Here is a 26,694-nt window from a genome sequence, read left to right as displayed (position 1 = left end):
GTCACGGTGATGGCAAAGCTGCTTTACAAAGGTCTATGGATGTCTGTAGCTTTAGGCATATCTTGTAGTGTAATGTTTTAAGCTGTAGAATTAGCTTCTGTTTTCATTTATGGCATTCAGTAGTACATTTTTAGGTGGCAAGTGTTTTTAGTTGCTTTGATTTTTGGATTGTTTACTGAAACCTGTCTTAGTGCAGCACTTGGAAAATGTCCCTGTCGTCTCCTAGAGCTCATTTGACAAAATTCAGGATGCATTCTTTTTCAAACTTGCACTGAGATTTTAACACTGCTTGGTTATCTTGGATTATGCTGCACTCCCGGAGTGGATTTAATTGTTCTATATAATGTTTAATCCTGTGAGGAAATGCTTTGGAGTTTATGTGCATTAATGTCTTCTGACAGGGACTCATAACAAAGAAATCTAGAAGATGTACACTAATTGCACACTTTCACTTGACAGAGGATGTTACATATATGCACTGAAAATCCAAACATTCAAGCATATATCTGATGTTGTTAATACTTGGGGTTTATGCAACCATTATAGCCTTAGGTTTCTCAGAAAAAGGAAAACTTAGTGTAATTGAAGACTTGAGCCTTTTTTTCTTAAAGCAAATAAGCCCCTTGGAAAAGTTGGACCACTTACATGGATGAAGAGTCTCCCACAGTCACAGATATGGTGTTTGAAAAGATGTGAAATCTCATGTCAGGTGAAGTACAGAGCAAGTGCTCCGAGGTTATTTTTAACTCAGAACTGAGAATCATCCTCTGCCTACCAAAAACCTCAATAAATTGTCTGTGCCTTAAAGCCAGACACTTGGGCTACAAAATAAAGGTTTTTATCTCATTAGGAAATCAAAACTTACATTTCTTCTGTTTCCTTGTGTAAAAAGTTTCTTTTAGTGTAGAAAAACTGTGGTAGGCATAAAAATAGTGAATTATGTAGAAATATTTAATTTTAACTCCTCCTAACAAAACATGAAACTATAATAATTATGATTTCCATTCAAAAGTCCACTGTATGGTGCCCTTATAATGATGATTAAATAATGTATCTTAAATATTATATATAAAAATAGGATGGTGAAGTTACAGAGTATTAACTAAGAAATAAAGATTCTTATCAGGGGAAACTGACACATAGTTCATGCTTATTAATTACAAACTTAGGGTGTCAGGAGCTCTCTGGGGTTTACCAGCCTTTTTCATTACTTGATTTTTGTATTTCATATGTTTTATTAAAGTAGCTTTAAAAAAAAGCTCACCAAATTTTAAGGCAATGTTCAGTCTGATGCTTCTCTCTGTTCTTCTGCAATATCTCACTTTAGGGTAACTTTGAGTTTAGTCCCTTTCTGGAGTCTAATGGCATTAAGAACAGGTTCTGTTCATGTCTGTCAATCTGTCAACATTAAGTGTAGTGTTCAAAAATTTCATGTATACTTCCTCCTCTCCCACACCCAAGTTGATGAAAAGCTCATTGATGCTTCTGAGAGCACAAGTTTTAACTGTGGAAGTTCCTTAAGTGTCTGTTCATGCTTTCCATCAGTGTACATATCCCTGACTTGGAAAACATCATGCTTAAGGTTCAGTCCCTGTTCCCGTTAAACTGTCACGTTCTCTGCTCTGATATAGTTGAGGTGGTCCTTGCAATGCTGGACATTACTTACTTAACTTTCAAGACTGTAATAATTTAACTTAAATTAACCATTTAACACACGCAAAAAAAAAAAGACTGTGGAGAAGAGAAAAAACAGAACTCTGATTTTACATCTTAACAGCATAGCAATACAGCTTATTCCACTGTACTTCATATCTGCATTTTTTTTTAAAAAGAAATGTGTGACATTTCAAATCTAATTTCAAACTGATTTCTGAAAGGTCATTTGTTATTCAGACACGATAAGTTATTAAAATTCAATACTTTGACATAGTTTTCATCCTGTTACTTTTTAATGTCTTATATAAATAGATAATGCTGATTCTATGTTTTGTTGGGAAAAGTATTTCCAGTAGCAGGCAAGGATGTGGAAGGTCCTGGCTCACACCTAATGCAGAGTAACACAGTTCTGGTTGCCAGTGTTTAGACAGCAAAGTTGAACAGGGACAGAGAGCAGCTGCTCACCAATTAGGAGCCTCTCCCAGGAGAGAGTTCCAGAAAAGCTTGTAGGTTTTTCGCAGAATAAAAGCTGAGAAGGGTCTGTTTTGCTGTCTTCAAAAACATTCAGAGGGGAAGGAAGTATTGGGGGGGGAAATAACTGTTCAGCTGAAGGACAGTGTTGCCATAACTTGATGTAGATGTCTGTGGCATTCAGATCTCAGAGGAGCTTTCTAATTTGAACATTGGGAATTGGTTTTAGATGTGACTGCTTAGGAGCAACCATTTCCAGAAAGGGCTGCCTTATGTCCAGCCTGTTATTGTAGTGGCCTAGATTGAATACCCAGAAAATCTTTGTATTCTTGTGTTGACAGTCTTTCTTTCTCATTAGAAACTTCCTTTTCTGCTTGTTTTTATCTATATTACAATGAGTCAGGAGGTGATTATTTCCCCCTTCTACTAGACCAGACAGTTAGGAAAAAGTAAAACAGTACTCATGACTGGTATATTTTCAAAGGTTCAGCCAACTTAAAATCCGCTGCTTATTGTGGAAAATGAAATAACGATTTGATGGGCAAGTTCTTATTAATCAGCTTCTTTTAGCCAAAGTATTTGCAGAGAAAATACCAAGTGAACAGTAGCTCAGCCAGATCACGTCTTGGTGTTATGACCTAGTGCCACATCACCTCAGGCTGCTGGGATTTAGCAAGCTGTGCAGGGTCAAGCCCGAGATGAGACCTCTCAGGGGAAAGTGCAGGTGCTGCAGGAAGTGGTGCTTGTGAGTCACTGAGTGTCTCGTCCTGTCGACTCTCATTCCACGTGAAGCTGGATGTAGCAATTGCTGTGCCCTCTTGGAGCGTATGAATTGAAAATTAATGTGGAAATGCATGTGCTAACTGAATGGAAACATTAATTTTGGACACATTAAAACTGTAAAATTATTATACCTAATATTTTGCGGGTTTTCCCCCTTCAGTATTTGCAGTAATTTTTTTTTTAATTACAGATGACGCCAAACACTTAGTACCCAACAAAATGAGAGACTTTTTCTGTACCATAAACTTGGACCAAGAAGAAGTTTTTCGTACACAAGTAGTTGAAAAATCTTTAAGGTAAGCTCAATTTTTAAATGGATATGATAAGCAAGACTGCCCGAGTTCTGAATAAAAACAAGATGTGGATGTGCTTCTGCTTGTACCTCTTTAAAATGAGACCTGACTTGTGGCAACTGCTCAGATGTTACAGCAATGTGTAAATCATAAGAGTAGTTGAAAGAAGACAGAATTGAGGCTTGTGAGTAGAATGGTGCTTTTAAAATGGAGCATACTGAAACACTGTAACTTTATTCTGTTCCATTAGGCATCATAACGTTCTTTTCCTTACCAACTTGTTTTCAAGGGAAATCTACTTGATACTTACTCTCTATGTCATTTCCTACTTCTGACATGCAATTGGACTGTATTGGTGGAATTCTGCTCTTAGTGTCTTTCTGGTAAAACCTGTTTCTAGAATGAAGGAACCGGAACTTTTCCATGTATGAGAGTTTTCTATGCTGTGGGATGTCCCCCTGAATAGGCCTCATTCTTCCCTGAAATTCTTCTGGGAACTGTAACCAGTACCCACAGAGAATGGTTTGCTCTGCCTCCCTGAGCAGCACTGACCTGTAGATTCTGCTGCTGTCTTACAGCCTTAAAAACAATCAAACAAAAAAGTCATGCTGACAAAGCTGCAGGGATGTAGGTGCTTTTATGCCTCAAAACTGAAGTGCACTGAGGCTCGTACTGAAGCATCACTGCAGCTGCATTGTTCAGAATGTCTGAGCAACAGCTTCAGTTATCTGGAGGTGACATTAAACCTTCCTCTTAAAACCCAGAAAGTCTGCTCAAACTTTTGCAAGTTTTCCTAATTCCTGTTTCCAGGGGTTTTATTGTAGGTGTTTGTTCTCTGAGCTGTCACTCCAGATGTTTCCAGGTGAGGAACAGCATATTGCTCACATGGCAAACTTAAATAGGGAGTTTTACTTTTTCAGAACATTGTTTCAAAGCCTCTTTATGCTTCTGCATGAAAAGCAAATGCCACATATATGCAATCAGGAACAAATATTTTGCTCCTGATTGCATATATGTGGCATTTGCTTTTTTCCTGATCTGTAATTGCTGTAGTCAGATTTTTCAGAATTTTCAAAATTTTCAGAATTTTCCTGTCTGCAGTTGAGATTGACTACCAAACAAACTCAACTGAGTAATCCTTCAGAGAATAATGTTAAAGAGACTGTACTGATAAAGGAGAAAACATTTCACCTTAAAATAGACAGTAGTCTGATGAGCAAAAAAACCCCCCAACCCAGCATATCTTTGAAAAAGAAAGACTTTGCTGTCCAACTTTTGATATTTTAATCATATAAACCCTGAAAGTTACTGCCATGCTTAGAAACAAGACCTGTTAAATGTGATATTTTGGCAGACATTTTTATTGTGTCCTGTTTAAGAGTTATTAAATTTATATACCTGCATCACCCGATAATAAAAGAACTATTAGTTGCATAGTAAAACATTTGATAAACCACCTTAGATTCATCCAATTTTTTTTTATAGTATTGAAGTTTTAAAACTGAAACTTGATTAAAAGAGAACAACAATGTTAGTACTTTGCAGAGGAAATGAAGAAGAAAATCTCACTATAACAAAACATAGTTGGGGAGAGAAAGGCCTCAAATAACACTTATGCCTCCTCCCTCTCAAATTGAGAATTTTTCAGGTGATAAGAAATTAATATTTTGAAGTTGAGAACATTGTATTAGGAGTTAGAGCCCACTGTTCCTTTATAGGTAACTCTTTCATCCTCTGAATTAGAGCTGTGCTAAGTTGGATTCACAGCACGAGTTGGGTTCCAAACGAACTGGTGAAATGTAATAAAATAACTCCTCCTCTGTTAGCAGCAGCCAGAGCTGGATGCTTACACTTGATTGCTGGTGTGTATGCAGTAATTATGGCATCTTGGTGCTTATTGCTGTGTTAAACTAGATTACTGTATTAACCTAGAGGTACTGGAACAGGAGATGAAAGCTCCAATCTCTTATTAGTCTGAAAACTTTATAAGTTGCTTTTCAGTAAGGTGTAGTACAGTATGATTTTAGTGATAGATACAACTTTGAATTTCATTGTTTTGTTTTATATTATTTGCTTGCTTTTTCTTACACACATAATTCACAGTCTGTCACTGTATTATGGGTTGCAAATTTATACAAGCTCTAATCTAAATTTTAGTCTATGAATATCCGCTAGTTAAACATCTGTGGAAGTAATTATCAATAGACTTAAAATTAGTTTTGGCTACAGTGATTGGAAACTATCAAGAAGTGTATTTTTTTAAAATGTGCAAATGGATTTGAGCTTCCATTAGCACTGGGAGAGTTGTTAGAGTGCAGATGTAAAACAAATGACTTTCCAAAGTTAGAAAAACAAGCATTAATACTGAAGTGAAAGAGGGATATTTTGGCTAATGACTCAAGAATATTTCCTGACGTGGTGTGGGATTTCTGTGTGTTCTGAAGAAAGAGAATTTTTTTCCGTTGGAAAGTTTAAAAAACATCCGTGAGCCTCCTCAAATGTCTGTGGTCAAATATGAGGAATTGGGGGAGGGGGAGTTATGGTATGTATGTGTCCTTTTTTTTTTCCTTTTTTTTTTTATTTAAACTAAATTCAGTTTCTTTTTTTTCCAACTGAACTTTGTGGCAGTGCAACGTTATACAAGGTTTTAGCACAAATGAATTTTCTTGTTGATGTAACCGTTGCTTTCATCAACTGACAGATCGTGGGGCATTGGTCAGTTCCTGTCACAGAACTGCCAAGTTAATGCAGCAAAGAAGGGAAGAGCAGAGGAGTGTGTCACACACTGAAATTTAATCTCCTGTGTTACTGTAATCCAGTTCTTCCTGTATGACAGTCTGGTCTTCCTTTGAATTAGCACTATCTTCTAATTTTGTATCCATCACACTCTTTAAAGTTCTTGCATCAAAGTCACAAATGAAAGTACTAAACTGACTGAATCCCTGAGGAACAGGATGAGTAAGTTCTCCATTTTAATTATTCCTCATTGGTTTAACCTATGTTGTACCCAGTCAGCCAGTTCTGTATCCACCTAAGAATTTCTTTATTAATCCTTTGTATTCTCTACCTTATAAGTCTCTCCCTCTGCCTCATACTTTGCTAAAGAATAATCAACAGCTGATTCATAAAGCAGTGGTGTTAATTTGGCTAAGAAAAATGTATCAACATGAATAAAACTGTGTTACCTTCTGTTTTTACTCATACTGTCGACCTGCTCTTGCTTGCAGCATCTGAGGCTTTGTGTAATGTTGAAGTCAAAATAATAATAGTGATTGTTAATGGCTTTTCATTCTTTGGTGGCTGGAGGGGGGGATATATGTAGTTGTGAAGTTTGCTCTCTTCAGCCATGAGATACAGGTGGTAAAGTGTTTTTTGGAAGTCTCTGCTAATAGTCTTCATCCCAGACTAATTATAATTGGAGGCACATAGATCCATCAAGAATAAGGACTTAACCCTTGGTGATAGGCAGTGGTTGATGTGCAGTCTGGTGTTCCTCTGAGGATGTCTGACTGAAGCTGAGCCAGGAACAGTTTCCCTTGACAGCAGTGCCAGCTCGTTCTCCCACTGTTCCCTCTTTCCGCTGTAGTGTCTCTCTGTTTGTTCTGCTGCAACTATTATTTGTATAGCTGGTGGGGAAACCATAATATGGAACTGACCTAAGTTTAAAATAAGCCTTTGTTTCATCGTTTTTTGGTCTGAGTTACTGTGTCAATACAATTAAAATGAGCAGTGATGGTAATAAGGAAGTTGAGGCCGTTTAGGGCTGCACTGCTGCTAAAGGTAATGCTTGTGAATTTATACCTTCTAGTCGTGGTGCTGAGCAGAAGAACCTGGCCCTTGAAATCAAAGCAGAATTCGTTGGTTTTGAAATTGTTAATAAAGGGGGGAAAATGGGGAGCTGAAAAACTGCAAGTGAATTTTTCAACTGAGAATTCTTACATTATTTCTCAGTGTAGTGCAAAGGCTAATACTGATTTGCCTATTTTGAAGCCTGTGGTAAAGGTTTGTGTTTGAATGAAAGGAACATTTTCACTTGTGAAATTCCTTATCATGAATTCCTGCAGTTAAAGCTCTTGTTTCTAAATATCTATCCTAGACATTTGCATTACTGGATTTTTCAACTGTGTTCTTTCCCAGAAGTTTTAAAGTTTTTTTAAGTTAGTTATAAGCTTTTCTTTTTAACTTTTTTAATGAGCCATTGTCCTTAAGCATTGGATGGTGTTTTCTTTTTCTGTGATTATTTTGAAGGGAAGAGAACAGGGATGGTGGCCTATTTTTCCTGATATCCTTTGAGTAGGTAATAATGTGAACTCCTTGTTCCAAAAATAAGTGTATTTGTATTAGTTTAGTAATACAACAGTGTCAGAATGGTACTTCACTGGGAAACCAAAAAACCCCCAACCTTTGTTTCTGGGTGTGGTATAACTGTCATCACAGTACTTTACTGCATAAAATTAGTTTCATGAACCTGAACACATTTCCCTGGTGATGTTAATACGTTGGAATTGAAACTATTTTAAGGTTTTTAAGAATTCAGTTGTTCTAAAATAGCAGTTTTGTTTGTGGATGCACTTGACTTTCAGAACTCACCACTTGCAGTGACACAAGGAGCACTGTGGTTTTGTTCAGTCTTGAAATAGCATTCTGACTGCTGGCTCTGATTGCATCAATAAGTACTCCTTAAGTTTAGTGGGAATATAAATTCCGTGAGTAAAGGTACCAACACATTGTATGAAAGATGTGTAACATAGAGGAACCCAGAGTCTTTTCTTTGGAGAGACATGCAGATGGCACTAAATAGGGTGAACTGTAACCATTATACTGAACTTCACTAGATGCAGAAATGTGGTGACCGTTTCAGTGTGAGGGAGAACATGTGTATTTGAGATTAACATTCTTTTTTTTACTGTTCTATTTTATGGTTTCTAATGCTTAGGACTTCCTTCCACAAGTCTGAATCTTTGAGCAGCAAGTTTGACATGGAAGTTAGAGCTAAGCAAATGTCAGTTACTGCAGTAATTAAATAAATTGTCTTTTAATGTAATTTAACTTGTGAGTGTCTCAGGAAGTCATCTGAGATGGGTAGAGAACCGACTAGAATAATTTCAGGACAGAAAAATAAAATAGAAGTTGCAGAGGAGACAACACTTTCTCTGTGTGTGCTCTGATTTTTTCCTTTCTTGTGCATACCTGAGGCATTGCAGCATTGCAGTGGTACAGTGTGTTCTTGTAATGAAATGGCTGTGGATGGCTTTGATAGGTGAGTGTAGAGCTACAGGCCATGGTCTGGGACAGCAGTAAAAATGCAGCATTTTAAGGTACATCTTCGATATAAGTGGCATAAAGTGTTTTCTCTTTTAACTTTGAGTCTTCCTTTTCAGCCCTTATTTTGGGGAAGAGTTTTACTTTGAGATTCCAAGAACATTCCAGTGGTTATCCTTCTACATTTATGATAAAAGTGTTTTGCAGAAAGACCTGCGTATTGGTGAGTGTCTGTGAGGTGCTGTCTGCATCTTGCATAACACTTGGTCATTTTCAGTAGCATTATCTGTAGGATTAGGGATACAGTTTTTGGTGATGCATTTTTCAATACACTGTGTATAGTGCACTTAAATGTTTCTTTAAATTTTGAAAATCAGGATTTTGTTTCCTTGCTTTATTCTGTTATAATAAAATATGTTTATTTTTTAGGCAAATAGGACATTTTATAATCTTATTATGTTCTGAATATGATTTTTTTTTTGTTATTCTACTTGTTTCTTCTCCACTTCTGCTTCATTGGAATATTTGAATAATTGTTACTACTGGTAGATCTTTAAATAATGAATTGTGGAATAATTCCACAATAATTACAATTGTGGAATAATTCTTAAAACTATTTATAGATAATTTTTTTCCCTGTCAGTGCAGCCTGTGACTTAGTGACTTACAAAGCATTTTGCAGCAACTTATGTAGCTGCAAAATTTCCTGAGAAATTACAGGAGGTGGATTTTTTTTTCTCTCCCGCTGTATAATGGCTTTATTGCAGCTGATGTTTGGATATAGTTGCTATAAAGCTCTAACAGTCTGCTGTGGAAGAAGCCTTCACATTACTTGAATTGAGGAAGGAAATAATTTGCACCAGGATGCCAGATAATTTGGTATAATAACAGCTTTCCAAATAGCAATCAGAAAAGTAGAAGGCATCTACTTCAGTTTCCTGTTTAAACATTCTTCAACACCGTTTCTGTTCTCTCAAATCTGTTATGTTATTTCCAGCCTCCAGTGTGTTCTTTATTTTACCTCATCTTCTTATTAGTGAGATCCAAGATAACAAATGGTAATTAACGTCATCAGGCTTTATATAAATTATTTTTCTGCTTTACTTATCCATGATATTCTTTGTTTCCACGTTTTTTATATCACATCATAAACTTAAAAAAAAGCCTAAAAGAAATAGAGTTTAGGAAAGATCAAACTTCAAACCTATTTAAATATTTGTTCTATTCAGATGAAAGTGATATTTATGCTTATCTCTCCCTCCCTCAGGAAAGGTGTCAATCAAAAAAGAAGATTTATGCAATTACACGGGAAAAGAAAACTGGTTTATGCTTCAACCTGTTGATTCTAATTCAGAGGTTCAGGTAACTATTAAATTGCATTTTGAAAATTAAATACACGTAAGGGCATGTGATGGTAGAAATTTGTATTGAGCTGTAGGAGATAGGGCTTAGCATCTAATTCTCATGAGACATTTGTATCTTTCAGTTTGGTTAGAGAATAATGCATATTCTACACTTCTAAGCTGGCTGTATTGTTCCTGATGGTACTTAAAAGCAACTATGTGGGAAGAGTCTTAACAGTATTTTGGTGTCTAAAATGCTTGCAAGAGGAGCCATGTACTTGAGACTGGTGAATGATTTACCAAACTCCTGAATAATTTTTTCTTTTGTCATTTTTGATGTGAACTGAAACAGTGACTGATTATGTGACATGAAATGATTAGTCTCTGAAACTTGAAGGTACTTGTACTGTACTCATTTATCTTATCTTGAAATACTTTTTGCACTCAGTATCGAATAACTTGCACTTCAGAGTTGTATTTTGGTCTGTGGTTCAAATTCTTTGGACAGAGTTGTCCTAGTAATAGCTAAAAATGAGACGACTCTAGAAGTTGTAGCAGCTCTCTTTTTGATTTCAAGAACAGAATAGTATTCTTGAGAATCTCTTGGCCTTGTTGCTGTGATAAACTATTAGATTTTAATAGTTTTTTTCAGATTTGCCTGAGGGCAGAAGTCTTAGACTTGTCAGCGTTTATATTTTACTGGTAACCTGAAAGTCCCTCTGGGTGGGGAGAACCCTGTCTACTTCTACAAGAAGTGAATGTGCACAGAATTCTCATTATTTGCCAGGATTAATCATCTATGAGCTGTAAGTTTAGCCTGCAGCTGTTGGGTGTATAGGAGGGGCATATGGTTGCTTTACATGAAGACAGATTTTCAAAATGTCTGAATACCACTTTCTCTTATTTGTTGAAAATCAGTCCTCGTTCAGTTAGGATAGAATGGAATAGAGGAGTTCATTTGGAAGAGATCTACAAATCATCTTGTCCAGCTGCAACTTTTCTTATTCTTCTTCTGATTCTTCCATGTAATCAGTCTGAATATTCTAGAGAGTACTTTCCAGGTATAAACTGAAAGGCAGTTTCTGCTTTGACTTACACATTGTCATGGTTGCTGGTTTTTTCTGCCATAAAAATGGATGTGAAAATTCAATTGTAATATTCCATTGATAGAATTTAGTGATTTCTTATATATTGGAAATAAAAAGTTTTTAATTTTCCATGGCTTTGTCGCTCACAGCAGAATGTAAGCTCTTAATAATACTTTTCTGTGGCTGGGACATGTGTAAAGCACTGTCCTGCATGACACTTCCATTAAAAGATGACCTTTTCTGCTAAGGTGTGCATTCCTCATGGTTATCTTTCCTTGAGTTAGAGCATTTGGGTAGGTTTCTCCACTGTCCTGATTTATTTTTGCATAAAATTTGTAAGAGCAGAGCTGAGACCAGTTCCCATCTGCCACATTTGGCTGAAATCTTGTTGGTTTGGATATGCCATCCAGTACTGAAATGTATTCCTAGGAGATGCTCAAGATTGTTGGTCGGACATGGCTGAAAGTAGCAGGCTTTCACACAGTACATGTGCAGAAAAAGTGCATGAATGTTTATAAAGCTAAATCACAGTTTGGAGGAAAAAAAATGTTTTCTTCTCCTCATGGCATGTAACTGATTGTTTTGTTCCTCTGGTCCCCTCCATGTGGGTATTTTCGAGGATTTTTGATGGATGCAAGGCAATAGAATAGTGTAGAAGTATTTTGTGTTCCATGATTATACTCAGGGCACTTTGCAGTTGCTTGGTTGAGGGGTTGTTGGTTATTTTTTTAGGTTTTTTTCCCTTAAATTTGCATTTGTTTCCAGAAAACTGTACTTTTATGTACCAGTCATCTATTCTTTATGGGTCACCTTTGGTATCATTAGCAGCCTGTGTAGCAGGTACGTTAGTGGTGGAGGTACATGTGAGTATTGTGGTACACAGCTGGTAGATGTAGTTCATCAGGTCTTGTAGCCTGGATGAGAAATTGTCAATTCTACCTTGGTAGGACAAATAAAGTGTCACAGCAAAGACATTTGAGTTTTTTACCTTTGATAGTTTCTAGAAAGGCTTAGAAGTATGTTATATGTTTTGTCTTCTGTGGAATTACCAAGAATTAAACTTGCTGATCCCTACAAAATAAAACTGAATTGGGGCAGTGGAAAAATAAACAGACCAGCTATTTTCCAAAACCACCTTACTTGTAATAAATTTAGGACTTCTCTAGAGTCACAATTCAATCCTAATGCAGGAGCTGTCAACCAGTTGTTTTCTATTCTGGATCACAGCTAGTCTAAAGTGGAGGTGATTAAAAGTTCAGCAGAGTAAAGCACTTTATGCTTGAGTTAATATCAGCTTGATATATGAAAGAAGGATTATAGATGTTTCCATTCAAGTGTGTATGGGAGGAGAGTGGCCTCTCCCCAGCCATTGAAAGTATGTAAAAATTACTTAGATTTTAGAAAGCATCTGCTCTGCTCCCTTTTTTATTTATAAAATCTTAATTTATCTGTTTTGAAATGGGGTCATATGGTTAAACATGCCCTTGATCTTTGTAATTCAAGAAACATTTATAGAGATTTGATCTATACTTGCAAAATACATTGATAAGATCAAAGTCTTTCACGCACTTCTAAGGTTTTTCAAGATAACTTTAACATTCACTGTTCTCTTTCTTAAAATTGATAGGATTTATAATTACTGAAGTAATGAAGTCTGTCTTCCTCTGATCAGTGTCTGAAAATCGATTGTAAGACCATTTGTAAAGTTAAAATGGTACCTACCTGCCTCTGAACGACCCTGAGATTTACAGATGAAAAGTGCATTCCCATGAAGTGCAGTTTGTTTATTTATTGTATAAGGATGGCTGATTTCTCTGTTTTGAACTAAACCCCATCTGTACAGCCACCTTTCAGACCCGGTTACATGTTATGTCACAAGTTCTGATATAGATCTGCAGATCAGCCAGTTGAGGAAACCATCATGCTGCTCTCAACAAACAAAACAGAAATGTACCCAAAACTCTCCATGCTTTTTGGGGAAATACTTACTTAGAGCCCCATTGAAGTAGTCATCATGACAGTGGGTTTTGAACAAACTACATCCACAGATAGTTTTCAGGAGCAGTAAGGTGCTGCTTTAGTGCTACTGTTCAGTGTAGAACACAATTTGTGGGTTTTGTTTTTTAAAGCAAAAGAAAGATGTTTAGGACATTTGCAGGATCTGTTTTCTAAAACTAATTAAGTCAGCTATTACAATAAGTACTACTGATGTTTTTTCATTTGTCATTCAAAAACTTTGCCTTGTAAGGCTGTTGGCATGCATCAGTATCCGTAAATCTATTTTTGTAATGGAGTTTCTCTGCTTGACAAATACTTTCTTAACATACCTGTGTTCCAATCCATGTGGTAACAGTTTGCAAAACACTTGGCAGGCATCCCAAAACAGTTACGTTTAAAACTGCCATGTAAAAGAAGCTTCACTTCTCCTCCCATGTGACGTACAGAGAGGGAAACGCAGCCTTTGCCCCAGGGGATTTACAATAACAACATTTCAGTTCTATGTCAAAACATAACTGCTGTAGAAATGTGTGCAAGGTCAGCTCAGGGTTTTACTTCCATTTTAGTGTTGTACAGCAAAGCTGCAGTTCAGATTATGATTTGCTTCCTTTGCCACACTTGAAAATCACTTCCGGATCCCTTCCCTGAGAATTTTGATTGTGGACAGACCAGTATCATCTGATGCTCCATTTAGCAAATAGACAAATTCTAAGAATACTAAGGAGAACACTGTTAGAGGAAAGATGCTGTCAGTGTCTGGTTGTCTTAGATATGAAAGCCAGCACAAATAGCCAGGCACTGAAAGGAGTAGCAGGTATTGTTCAGGCAGTAGCTGTTTGGAGTAAGGTTAAGATATCAAATTTTGGTCATCCCAAGATAGTTGCACATCATGGTTTGAAGTTTTTGGAGCCTTGTATTGACATGGTACGGTACGTTGGCCCTTGCTGAGTTCTGAAGTTAATCCATGGTGTGCCATCATTTATGGATCATTTTTCTTAATACATCCTACCATATCAGAGAAAGAAAATGAGGAAGCTGGGTTTAGCACCTTTTGCCACCTTTTCCTCTCCTTTGGCTGTGTTTGCTGTTTCATGAGTATATCAGCAGCCTTCATGAGATAGTTGAGAGCTGCAGTGGGGTGCACAGTAGATTTCTAGATGATCTTCAGTCTGGTGTGATGGACAGGATTTCACAGGTGGATGTTAGTTGCTGCTGGTTATGGCTACTGCAGACTATTCTACTTTTCTAAATATACCCAACCACCTTCAGAGTCCAAGGTAATTTTAGAACTTTCTCCTGAAATGTTCATAAATCCGCTGTTTGTGCAAGGATTGTTCATTCCATGGTTAGGACAAAATAGCTGGGAGAGACACTTGCTCTTGATACTTCCTCATGCTGAAGAAATACTTGTGTATGTTAAATTTGTGGAGGCTTGAAGGAAGCTTGAAGGAGGCTTCCTATTCTGTCTGCGGTTGGAGATAGTGTTTCTCTGTATCATTATCTCAAAGTTCAAGTGCATTTATCATACCCTACTTGCAGGATATATGCTTTAGATTAGGTATTTTTTTAAAGTGGTTATGTTGGAAATACATTAAATAACTTCTGTCTGTAAACTATATTGCTGCTCTAATACCTACTTTTAAAAGAAGGGCTTTTAAAACTATTTTGTTTCTCTCTTGGTTTTTTTTTCAGGGAAAAGTTCACCTTGAATTAAAACTGAATGAACTGATAACAGATAATGGATCTGTGTGCCAGCAACTAGTAGTACAGTAAGAAAATACGTCAATTCTTTAATATTTGTTTGTTTGTTAGAACATTATGTGATTTTTCTCTCTTGATACTGGATGTCTGCACAACCTGTACCAATAGCATTTTTATGTGACTTTCCCTGGAGCCTACCTTATGAGGGAATGGGTATATGCTTAGGGAACTCCTGCAGAAGCTTTTCACAGCTACTCATCGCTGTTGCTGCCAAAGCACTCGCTTTTATTAGGACTGTTAGGATTAGTGTCTTGTAATTCCAACTGAATTGGGTCTGGTGAGAAAGCTGGGAATGTCCAGTGTAGCTGACAGCCAGAACTTGTAGTACTGCTATTACTGACAGAACTGAGCTGCTGCTGGTGGTGTTGGGAACACAAATTACTTTTTCAGTAGTAATATTTTGGGTTGATATGTGAAAATCCACTCGTAGTTTTGCTTCAGAATAAGTTTCTCATAGTTAACCATGATAAGGAATGTTAATAGAAAAAAAAAAGTACGGGAGTTGTGGTTCTGGAGCAGCCACATTTCAGAAAAACTTCTTAGCAACAATGTCACAAGCTTTCACTGCCAAACTTAATTTTGACTCCAAAGTGTAAAGATGTTAAAGTGTGTCAAAGAGCATCATAGAAACAATTAATTTTTGATATATGTTATTTCAAAAAGACAAATTTTGCCGGTATTAAAGCAAAAGCACAGAATGAGAAATACTGGAAAATAGTAACTCCTGTATTGTTACTTTTAGAACTGTGTTTGATAATGATCCAAAGTGATGGCTTTGGAGTCTGAATATACAGGTTACAGTCCGTTAGTCACAGAAGGCCAAAATTCCACATGTACTGGACATTCTGTTTGTTTTTATTCATTATTAATCAACACATTTAAATACAGAAATTGATACAAAGCTAATGCAAATATAACTGTGCAAAAATGTTTTGACACTCATAAAAAGTTTGTCTGATAAGGGCATACTAGAGGATATTGGTGTCTAGATACTAATACTGTCCTTTATTTCTGGAAGTCTGACAGCCCTCTATGTTACTTGCCTCTGAGAGATTGACTGCTTTCATTGAAGAGACCAGTGCAAACCAATACCTTGTGGAGATCAGGGAGGTGGACAGTGTTCTCTTTTGTCTGAGCATGAGGTTCAGGAACAAGCCAGCCTTACTGCAGTTCAGAAAAAAAGGCTTTTCTACACTTGTCTCCAGACAGGTTGTGGGATAGGCCATGTGAAGAAAAGGATACAGTTGGGGAGTTATAAAGATTAAGGGAAAACTAAAAACTCAAAAAGTAGTAAGATTCTTTAATTTTGATTTCCAGCATTGTTCATTAGCTTAGATTTATTTGAGTGAGAGGTTTTTTTAAAATCTTCTTTGAGCATTTAGATGAAAGAGTGGGTTGTATTGCGAAACTGTGAGGAGAGGAAATGGTGTGTGGTCTTCTGTTTGTAGTGACTTGTTCAGTCATGTTCAGATCAGACTCAGTGAGCGGGGGGAGACCACTACACTGTCAATTTTGGTAATGTAGTTTGCATTATGAAGTGAAGATTATGTTCTTTCTGTTTTAGTCAACTATCTAAACCAAGAGGAGTAGTTTAGTTGGAGCAGGACCCCGCAAAGTAGTCTCTGCTGATTGCTAATTTGCTTGGTATGGAAAGGGAATCTGGTTCTGTGATAGCACTAAGCCAGTGAAACTGGTAATACTTTAGCGGCTGTTGCAGGCTGATAATTCAGATAAAGTGGAAACTTGCTGTACATCGAGGAATCTTTATAACTTAAAGATAATTGGGAATGTGTCTACTTTTATAGTGGGTAACAACTTGGTTCATTGGGAGTTGTGCTGCTCTTATTTTTTCCCACTTGCAGCACAAAGCAGAATTAGAACAGCTTTTTCCCCATAGACTATTCACCACCAAAAGTTGGCTGGAGCTTTATGACTTTCCCAACTTAACTTTCTGATAGATGTCCTTTTTTAAATTTATTTTTTTATATGTTCATACATTTTTAAGTTTAAAGTATTTTTATTTCTTGTAAAAACATGCTTGGGTTTTTCAGGCCAGGAAGAAAAGTTGCTTTAGAAAGTTACTGTTGCAAATTTCAGTAGGAAGTGGTTTGCTCACCGTGCCCTCTCTTAGGATGTCTTTATGACGGAGATAATTGATCAAAAGGAAACCAGGGTTCTCTTTTGATGGCTGTACTCACTCACTCACTGACATGTGGGAGAGGACTGTGCGTTAAACACTGCACTGTTACATCAGTGCTTTTGTCTTCATCTGAGGTTGTGAAATGCATTAGAGTTCCTTAAACTAAAAATGTTTATTAGTATTTTACCACACATGCTGATAGCCTTGAAATAGTTGGATGCATTAGTAATACACTGTACGTAAAAATATTTTGGATGTACATGTGAGAATATAAGAAATAAATCTCTCACTGAATATAATATTATAGAAATGGATGTGAGGGCATTTTTGAGACCATTTGATCTTAAAGCATGAGGAACTTAGAGAAAATACATGTGGGATTATTAAATAAAAAAATTTAAACTCTTTAAAAATCTGTTTATTTTGTAAATTTTCCATGATAATTAGTAAGTGATGCACTTATCGCTACGTTTCACTAGTTACCAGGCCCTGAGAAGACACTGGATTAGTAACTCCTTTAACAAAGCTGAAAGATAGGAAGTAGCAGAGCTGGGATAGAGTAAAAGACAGACAAGGAGTGGGCACATATGTATATTTCTGTCCCTGACTTTTCTTTACCTGTCCTAAACTACAAAAGTATTGGCTAAAGAAAGAAAAAAAAATGTGGATGTCTTACTTCATATCCAAATTAAGTGTCTCAATGTAGTGAGAATGGGAAACTTTTGAACCTTCACCAGTTAATTTCTTTGTAGGATAAGAGAATTCTAGATACTTGTGCTGGCTTCTGTGCATAGGTAAGTTACTAATGGATTTACACCGTGTGTTCCCTGAGAGTCCAGAAGTTCAGGTGAAAAATTATAGCTACAACTTCCATAACAGGAGATTAAATATCATGTTCAGCCCACACACAATAGCAAGTAATTCAAGGGCTGTGATTCTGAGCATTACCTGGAGTCCTGTCACCTTTTTATTTGTGGCAGAACCGAAGCAATAACTGACTAGGGGGTGGATTCCTGCGGTTTTGATTCTGTAAACATGGTTTTAAAAGGTAGAAGCCTTTTTTGCTGGTCTTCTAGATGGGTTTTATGGTGAGGATTGATTTGAAAACTTAATTCCAGTCACTTTTTTTGACATGCAAGCATAGTTAATCTTCCTTTGGTTGAAGGACTGTCTTAGAGATCACTTAGATGGGCTAAACCCTGATTCTACACATCATTTTTGTATTAATTGCAAACTTGCTGTTAAGTTCCATACAGATTAAGATCAGAGACTGTGAATTAAAGTCTTGTTTTGTCTCTTGTACTAATTGTTTCCTTTTCTAATGTGTGAATGAGGAGGGGGAAAAGATAGTGCAGTAGATTACCTGCTGACTCAGTGTGGGCTCTTTTTTTCAAAACCACAATGGTGTATATAGTAACACATTTCAGAATATACGTTTGCAGGTATTCATTCTGGGAGTCTGTAAAAACAAGTTTGCATGACCATTGTTTGCACATTTGCCGCTGCTGAAATAGATGATACTCGAACAGTTTCTTGCCAAATTAGGCAATTGGATGGTAGTACTTGCCTTCTCTGTGTTTAACAGCACTTCAGCTCTGAGAGAAGGTTTCGTGCGTTTACAGTGTGAATACTTGAAAGCCCAGAAATGGTTTATTACAACTAGATTTTGACTTCTTTGCATGCACTTTTCTAAATCACTTATACACATGCTATCTTAAATTGACCTGTCAGTTTGTTACTGTCCAGTTTATGCTTCATCTGCTCATATGAAGTTGTTCTAGGGAACCTAACAATTTTTTTTAAAGTGTACATATCCTAATGGTTGCAGTTAGTGAGTTTTTGCCCTCAGAGAACTTCAGTTGATTTGAATGATGGAGTTAGAGTCCCTCAATCATTGAGGAAGTTTACTATGGGCTGTGTCTTTTTAAAGACTTATTTTCATCTTATGAGCTGAATGTATGCCAGTTGTATCTGAAAGGCTCTCATTTCCTGTATGAAACTCCTCTTGCACAACAAACTACTGAGATGTAAGGCAAGAATTAATGTAAATTGAAGCATATCTTACACTGTACTGGAACTGATCCGTAGATTGAGAAAAGAACAAAAGTCCTTCTGTTAGTTGTTTCCTAGACTTTACATAAAGATACAGTACTTTAAAATATAAAGTAGAATGCTTCTAAGTTCCTGTCTACTTCTTCAAACTCTATGCATTTATGCCTTTTGAATGAAAATTGCTTGTACCAGCCTAGGTAGATGAAATGATTTGTCAAAGCTGAAATATTTACCATGTGTTAGAAATGTTTTTATTATGGTTGTCAGAACTGGATTATATATTTACTGTTACTTCTTTTTTTGATTGGTCAAAGTGTTTGACATTTTGTTGTTGCCTTTGATGGGATTTCTTGATGGTTGTTTTCCTGTTTAAGGAGGCAGCAGTTCTAAGCACTGATTCTGTGAGGAAAGGCAGTATTCTGGTGGAATTTGCTAGCTGGAAAACTTAGTGAGGTTGCACTTTTCCATTACTGTTAAGTCTACTCCAATTGAGCCACTTAAAACATCTTCAAAATTTTTAAACATGTTTACTGGAGGCTGTTTGTTTAGCAAATGGAAAGTATCTGTAATGATTCAGTCTCGTGTGCTCAGTCCCGAGGGAGTAACAATCCGGTTTGGTGGTGCTGAGTTGATTTAATGGCTGCCTGCCCTTATTGGCTACTTGCCTTTGGAGCTTGTGAGGGCTCCTCTATGACCAGGTTAACTCAGTTTGCCAAACTGACAGCTGGCTCAAAACCTAAACAGCTTTGTGTAAGGTTAGTAAACAGAAACACCAGGTCGGTTCAGCTCAGTTGACTCAGCTGTGCTGTCAGATCCTGCGTCTACAGCAGACTCCAGGCAGGACCTGAAGTGAAGGGATGGGTATGATGGGCTAGCTTGGAGTGAGAGATGGAAGGGGAGGAGGTGAGATAGATCAGGAAAAAATTCTTGAGCCTGATAGGTGTGAAAGAGAAAGATTTGTGACTATTAGGAGTTGATGGTCAGGGGAGATGTTGGCCCAGGATAGGCTGTCTAAGCTGGGTAGACCACACTTGCTGGCAACAGAACTGGGACTTGTGCAGGAGGTGAAAAGGGAATGCCAGAGCTGCCCACACAGGGAGACTGACTGGAGCATGAAATCAGTTCAAAGTGACAGATCCATATGATGAATCCAGAGATTCTGGTTCTGCTGCAAGGCTGTGTAGTTGTCAGTACAATGTTTTTCAACTTGCAAGAAATCACAAACAAGCTTTTCTTTAGTTTGCGTATGTTGTGGTCAAGCTGTAAGAAGACCTGGGGAGAACAGAACAACCTGTAACCAAAAGTCCAACAGACTGTTTGCTAGAGAAACCCAGGAGCTTGGTGAACATGACACAGACTGTAAGAAGAAAAATTGTGTTGTTTTTGTTAAAACAGTTCAGTTCTCTTCAGATAAGTTTCTCTGATCCATCTGCTATGAATTCCCTATGAGATTCAAGTTGAGGCTCATTTACAGGCACACTCAGTTGCTCTCACCTGAAATGGAAAAGCCCGAGGAGCTGCAAAACAGTCTGTTCAGTGCTACAGAATGCCCATTAGTCTGAAAGAATCAAGTCCTAACTACCTCAAATCAGATCCCCCAAATGACTGAAAAGTCTAGACAGTTTAATTTTGTCTCCGCTCTTCTGTGCCTCATGTGTGTTGGAGGAGGAATCAATTAACGCTTATGAAACAATTGGATGTTTCAAGAACCCTTTTAAATGGTGGGTTTGAAATCACTGTGGGGTTCATTGTGATTCAAAAATTATTGAAATGCTGAAGGCCACGTGCTTGATAACTGGAAGAAAAATAACAAATGATTGTGCAGTGGTTCAGCACTAAATGTTCCCTGAACTGGCTAAGACAAAGGGACTTTTGGGGGGAAAATACCATCTGGTTTATAATCGTGCATACTCCAAAGAGGGTGGAGTTTTGAGTCAGCACAGGAGTGTTAGTGTGTGTTGTTTCTCCACTTGAGTTTGAGTTTGCAGCTCCTGTTACTCTTTCAGCACTGTTTTTCTACAGTACAGAAATCGTTTACTTAACAGTGTGTGTAGCTGCTGTTGCTGCTATGTGACTTTAACTTCATCTGCACAAGTAGATTCCACATTATAGCATTGGAACACTTACATAATTGTTTATATGAGCTTAGAGAAGTCTGTTTTCTCTTTAAGTTACCTAGGTTTTGGATTTTATTCAAACTGGCAAATTATGCCACCTGAAACTTACTTGCATTAATTTAGTTAAATTCCTGAAATATGTTTTTTTAAAATAGATTATTTAAAAGAGAGCAGGAATATAAGATTCAGATCTCCTTTGTGTTTTGTTTATGAAATTTTGTAATCTGCTGACTGTTTCCAGACTTAATAAGTTAGTGCTACAGTGTACATGGTTACATTAGAACATCATTTTACTCGAAGTCTGGTTTCTGCTGTGAATTTACAACCTCTTCTTCTTTGCTTTTGTTGTTCCAGCTGTTTTTAGTTAATGCTCATATGTGGGTACATCTGAAGGTTAGGCAGCTTGCTGTCACAGCTCTGTGTGACAGAGGTTGCAAGCCTTCAGAAAAGGTCCAGAAAAGGTGTTTCTGTCCCTGTGAGCATCAGTTACCAACCGTCCCATCCTTTTTACATCAAGAGTGGTGAACAGTGTGCCTGTGTACCTGTTAAACACCACCTTACCACTTGCTGTATGAATTATGGAAGAAAACTGTATTTTTAAAAGGACCATTTAACCCTGAACATTGTGAAAAGAATTTGAAAATAAACCTTAAGCACTATTTCAAAGGTAGAGCTAGAACTATAAGCTAATAGTTTTGGATGCTTAATTTTAAATAATATTTCGGGGTATGACTTTGCATTTCTCAGCATAACTCAGAATGTAGTTTGTCCAAAACAAAATATTTGAATCCATTTTAATACCTTCCAGATGTAGTTGCTGCCATTGGATAAGGCCAGATAGCTTCTTGTGGGCCTTGAAATCAAATTTAAAAGTTAATGAAGTCTGCAATTTCTCTTTATATAGCAGTTCATTTTACTTAGGATTTTGTCATGCATGTGTGATACTGGAATGTCTTTTATCAAAGCAGTTCCAAGACTTTTGGTCTCACAGAGCCCCCTAAGTTTGACTATACACTTGAATATTACTTTGAATTACCATCCAGAGAGCTGTAGTTACAGTCTGCTTCAGGTACATACATCATGTTGGATCAATGTATATATCAGTGTATAATAAGGCAGGACTTGAAAAAAGTTTTTAAAAAGAAAGGGTTGTTTAGGTTTTATTTTTTTAAGCCAAATATATTGCTTCACTGACCTATTATTTGCCTTTTCCTTGTAGCATAAAGGAGTGCCATGGATTGCCTCTTATAAATGGACAGAATTGTGACCCTTATGCAACAGTCTCTCTTGTGGGGCCTTCCAGGTAACATTTTAGTGTAGAATTAATAAATCTAAAATGCTGTGATTTTTGAATTGCAAAAGAAGGTCATAGGTTTTGAGCAAAATCTTTAAAACAGAAAAATCTTAAAATGCTTTTATGCCTACATCACACCTTCCATTGATACTGTTCTTTCGCCTTCCCCCGTAATCTCAAGGTTGGGATGGTGTTTGGTCTGTCTGATTGGCCTGCACTAGTCAAGAACCACTTGTCACTCAGTTCTTTCTTAAGATTTCTTGATTTCTGCACTTCCTATTAATTTTTGTAAAATTCCTGTATGGGATGATACAGTTAATTGCTTACCTTCCTCTCTTCCTTGTTTTTCTTAATGTGGGAGTTTCTTTCCAGCAAATGTTTAGCAGCTGGGGGGAAGCAAGAGAGTCGAGGTTCTGGAACACCTGCAGGACGCTACATTCAAGGGCCCCAGAGTTTAAATGTCTCCTTGTTTTGGATCAGTAATCCTGAATAAGTGTTGGGGTTTTTCATTTAAGAAAAATCCCACATCCCACACATTCAATATCTGCAAGTCCCTGCCCTATAAACAAGCTTAAGTTTCAGTTGCTTCTTTTCTTGCAACATGAAGCTTAAGTCCCTCTCCCCTCTCCAGTGCTGAGGAATTGCCATTGTGAGCATAATGCCAGAATGTCTTACAGCAAACTTGGTTGTTTTAAAGACTGTGGAAGGATTGTCCCTGAGTAAGCTCTGCATGGGGCTTTTTTCTTCCTTGGTAATACATGATCACATTTTTTAGGTTTGACTTGGGGTTCTTTTTGATAGGGTCGTTTGGTTTGGTTTGGATGGTTGGGTTTTCCTTGAGAGGACTGGGGAGGTTTGACTATTATCCCTGGGGGAAGCCTGGGGCTGATTGCCAGAGAAGGCAAATTGACATATATTGTTGTGATATGGATGGAAGTGGGAGAATGTTGGTCCCACAAAATATTTGGCCTGTTGGTATATGTGCAAATCTGACAGAAATTCCTGGTTAAGATTTTCCAATCTCATGCACGTGTGACTCATGTACCATGACTGGAATATTTGTATGGCCAATGCCTGAAAACAGGTAGTTGATACATTCTTCTCCCTTATCTGTTTTTCCCCCCACATTTTATATTTATGTTTCTTTAAAAAAACCTTTTTATACTATCACAGGCCTTTGCTAAATAAAAAACCCTGTATTCTTTTATAAAACTTGTAAAATTAAAAAACCAAAACCAACCCACAAGGAAGTGGGGAGCAGTTGTTTTGTTTGACCCTGTACTGCTCAGTATCTAACACTGGCAGTGATTGCTTTCAAAGAAAACCTTCAGTCTTGGGTGTAAGCCTTTATCTGTAAAGAAGTAGTGGGTATTTCTCTGACAGAAGAGGGTGGGAAAAACAGAAATTGCAGTTGAACAAGATGGGGAAAAGCTTGTAAACTGCAGGCAGTGGTAAAGAAATTTAAATTTTAAATGCACTAGAAATTGTTGGTGTATTTTAATTGATGTGTGTAAGTTTTACTTGTTTGTGAGATTAAGTACAAACTTTGAGCTGGATAGATCCGTAATTAACTAGATACAGTATTTAAAATTTTAGCTCTTCAAACTATATTGTGAAGATGAATTAATTATATTTTAAGATTTTCCTCTATTTCTAAAATAACAAAAAATGTTCTAACTTAAATGAATGGGTCCTTCTTGACAATAGAATGTCTTTATAATTGTGTGTTTAAGTTGTCTATGGTAAAAATTTTACCATATTGGAACAGGAATGACCAAAAGAAGACCAAAGTAAAGAAGAAAACAAGCAATCCGCAGTTTAACGAAACATTTTATTTTGAGGTAACTTTTTGTGTGGTATTCTACCTGTCTATCTATTTTATGCAATCCCTCAAATATTTTTAAGCAAGCTGCATAGCAGTACCTAACACAGAAAGCTCTCTTCAGTGAAGAGCTTTTACTGGCCTCTCAAATGTAAGTGCATGACATACTTAAATTTCTGTCTGCCAGACGATAGCATTGCCCTTCAGTTGCTGTGTGAAAAATTACTTCCTCATAAGCACATATGTGAAGGTAATTCGTTATCTTGAATTACCTGTTGCTATCTGTTGCCATGAGTAGTTCTGAGACAGCTTTAACTTATCCTGTGGAATTCTAGTTAAATATTTTCAAGAAGATTGAGTTAAAAAATCCGAACAACTTACATCTTTAATAAAGTGATGTAGTGATTATACCCAAAAAAGGTTTATTTTATTTTTAAAAAAGTTAACATTGTCATTATTTAGGAGTTGATTTAATTTTTTATAGAAGTTATCCTACAATAAATTATGAGTTTAAGTTTTCATGTGATTTGTCTTGGTGGTAATAACTGTGTTTTCATTTAAGCATGCTATACTGAGAGTTGGAAGGAGTACAACTGTTACATGTGCCTCAAATGTATTATAATTTACTGTGTGTTGTATAGAGTATCAACATATGGTGTCTCAGTTACCTGCTCAAGATACTGAGTGTCATTTCTTAGGAAGGAAGGTATTAGGATAAAAATGTGATCCAAACCACTCTGATCACTTTATGACTTATGATTTATTGGACTTAAATTGAGAATGCAGTCAGTGTGTTATAACTAGGGCAAGAAGAGTGGACTTCTTATTTGTTGTTTCTTTAAACCTTTCAGAACTAACTTTAATGCTTTCTTGGGGCTTATGCTAAAACCAAAGAAATTTTTGCCTGTGTCATGTCATACTACTTGTGTTTTTTCACCTGCTTTCTGGCAAAAGGCAGTTTGGTCAATAGACCTTTCTCCTTTTTAGAAGGAACAATAATTATTTATCAGTGTTAGAGGCAGGGTTTTCCTTGATTTTTGACACTTACAATACAACAGTAAAAAGTGTGTTAATGGGAGGAATTTACTTGCAGGTAACCAGGTCCAGCAGTTACACCAAAAAGTCCCAGTTTCAGGTGGAAGAAGAAGATATTGAGAAACTAGAAGTCAGGTAAGTTATGTGGATTAGAAAGTGATTTCATAGAATCATTAAAAATTCATAGTATTTTATCATCAAGACAATAAATATGTTTAAGAGTAGCTTCAGAGAATTACTGATCAGACTTGTAGAAAAGATCCTTCTGACATAAAAAATTTGCCTCTTTTTTTTTTTAAATTGTATTTCTTACTGAAAGTGAGTTTTGTTTTGAAGTAAATAATGGTAGAGTGTACCTAGCAGCCTAAACTTGTTTCCTGTGCCTGTGAGTCATGAGGTTGAGGATCTCCTGTCAATTTATATTAGTTTGGGCAGAATATTGGTGATAGAACTTGTACTGAACGATATCAGCATATCCTTCACAGACCTGATCCTACTATGTAGTTTCAAGGAAAAGCCTCTTCTTAGACATTCTTACAATTTGACATTGCTTTTTAGAGGAACGTTCGTGTTTCAGCTTTTCCTTGCAAATGCAAATACTCAAAGTATGGTCCCCTTTTCTGCTCCTTTACCCTCAGAGCAGGTCTGTCTGTATTTATTTGATGTAGTCAGAACAGTTGAGAGCCCCATACTCATTTTTATTGTGCTCCTGCACATACATGCACCAAATCTGCTGAATGACAAGAAATCTTCAAGACTAGCATGTTTACCTAATGGGTATCAGGAGAATTTAGCAGTTAATTTTAGTAGCCGTTATAGAACTAACTTGATATGTGCATTTTTAACTATTAGCGTCATTAATTAGAAATTTATATTTCTTTATAGATATATTTAGAAAAAATAGTCATGCCCCAACAAATCTAGTTGTCTTTTGTTTTTGTTTTTTTTTCGTTCTTAACAACTGCTGTCTGTCAGAAATGTCAGAGAGGTAAGAAGTAATAGAACAAACCCAAGGTGCATGTCTGGAGTCTGGTTCCTTTTGAGATTGTAAAGCATACGAGCTGCTGCTTGGAAAAACAAGCGCATGTGTTGGTGTGGCATTGCAGTGTGCCAGATTCTAGCAGTTAGATAGAGATGTAAATATATGGTTAAAAAGTTCACTTGAATTACCTCAGAAGAAATGTGCACAGTTTTGGGGGTGGAGGCTGCTCAGAACCCATACATATTGCCAATATCACTTTTGTTTACTGATGCAAGGTCTGCAAGTCTAACTTTCACTGTTTGTTTCTTTATCTGTTCTTTATGGGTTAATAAAAACCACTTGTTTGATTCTTCTTATTTAGAATGGAGTGAGATTTCTAACATTTGCTGCCTGCATGCGTGTGGATTAGTGCTGTAAGGCAGTTATTGTTAACTTATTTCTCTCTGGGGGGAAAAAAAAATCAAACAATGTTCTTATTTTCAGGGTTGACCTGTGGAATAATGGGAATCTGGTACAAGACGTCTTTCTAGGAGAAATTAAAGTTCCTGTGAAGGTGTTAAGAAATGATTCCTTTCAAGCATGGTGAGAAATGGTAGT

General features: G+C 36.8%; 1 protein-coding gene across 6 annotated transcripts in view; it reads left to right on the top strand.

Annotated features, from left to right (window-relative positions):
* The first annotated feature begins 3,103 nt into the window (after positions 1-3,103).
* The window catches only part of RASA2 (RAS p21 protein activator 2), a 45,789-nt gene continuing 22,198 nt past the window's right edge, over positions 3,104-26,694 (top strand). For 3 of the 6 annotated variants that reach the window (XM_027685942.1, XM_027685943.1, XM_027685944.1), the window contains exons 1-8: positions 3,104-3,206; positions 8,585-8,688; positions 9,733-9,827; positions 14,587-14,663; positions 22,184-22,267; positions 24,027-24,099; positions 25,174-25,250; positions 26,581-26,679. In XM_027685942.1, coding sequence (XP_027541743.1) covers positions 3,130-3,206; positions 8,585-8,688; positions 9,733-9,827; positions 14,587-14,663; positions 22,184-22,267; positions 24,027-24,099; positions 25,174-25,250; positions 26,581-26,679 — 686 coding nt within the window. In that variant the 5' untranslated portion in view covers positions 3,104-3,129. Of the gene's footprint in view, positions 3,207-8,584; positions 8,689-9,732; positions 9,828-14,586; positions 14,664-22,183; positions 22,268-24,026; positions 24,100-25,173; positions 25,251-26,090; positions 26,104-26,580; positions 26,680-26,694 lie in introns of those variants that run through there. The other 3 variants (XM_027685946.1, XM_027685947.1, XM_027685945.1) reach the window with 2 other exon arrangements.

This window comes from Neopelma chrysocephalum, unplaced genomic scaffold, assembly GCF_003984885.1.
Source record: "Neopelma chrysocephalum unplaced genomic scaffold, ASM398488v2 Primary Assembly neopelma1_70, whole genome shotgun sequence".
Lineage (NCBI taxonomy): Eukaryota > Metazoa > Chordata > Aves > Passeriformes > Pipridae > Neopelma > Neopelma chrysocephalum.
The sequence above is the reverse complement of the archived record's forward strand: the minus strand, read 5'-3'. Positions and strand labels throughout refer to the sequence as shown.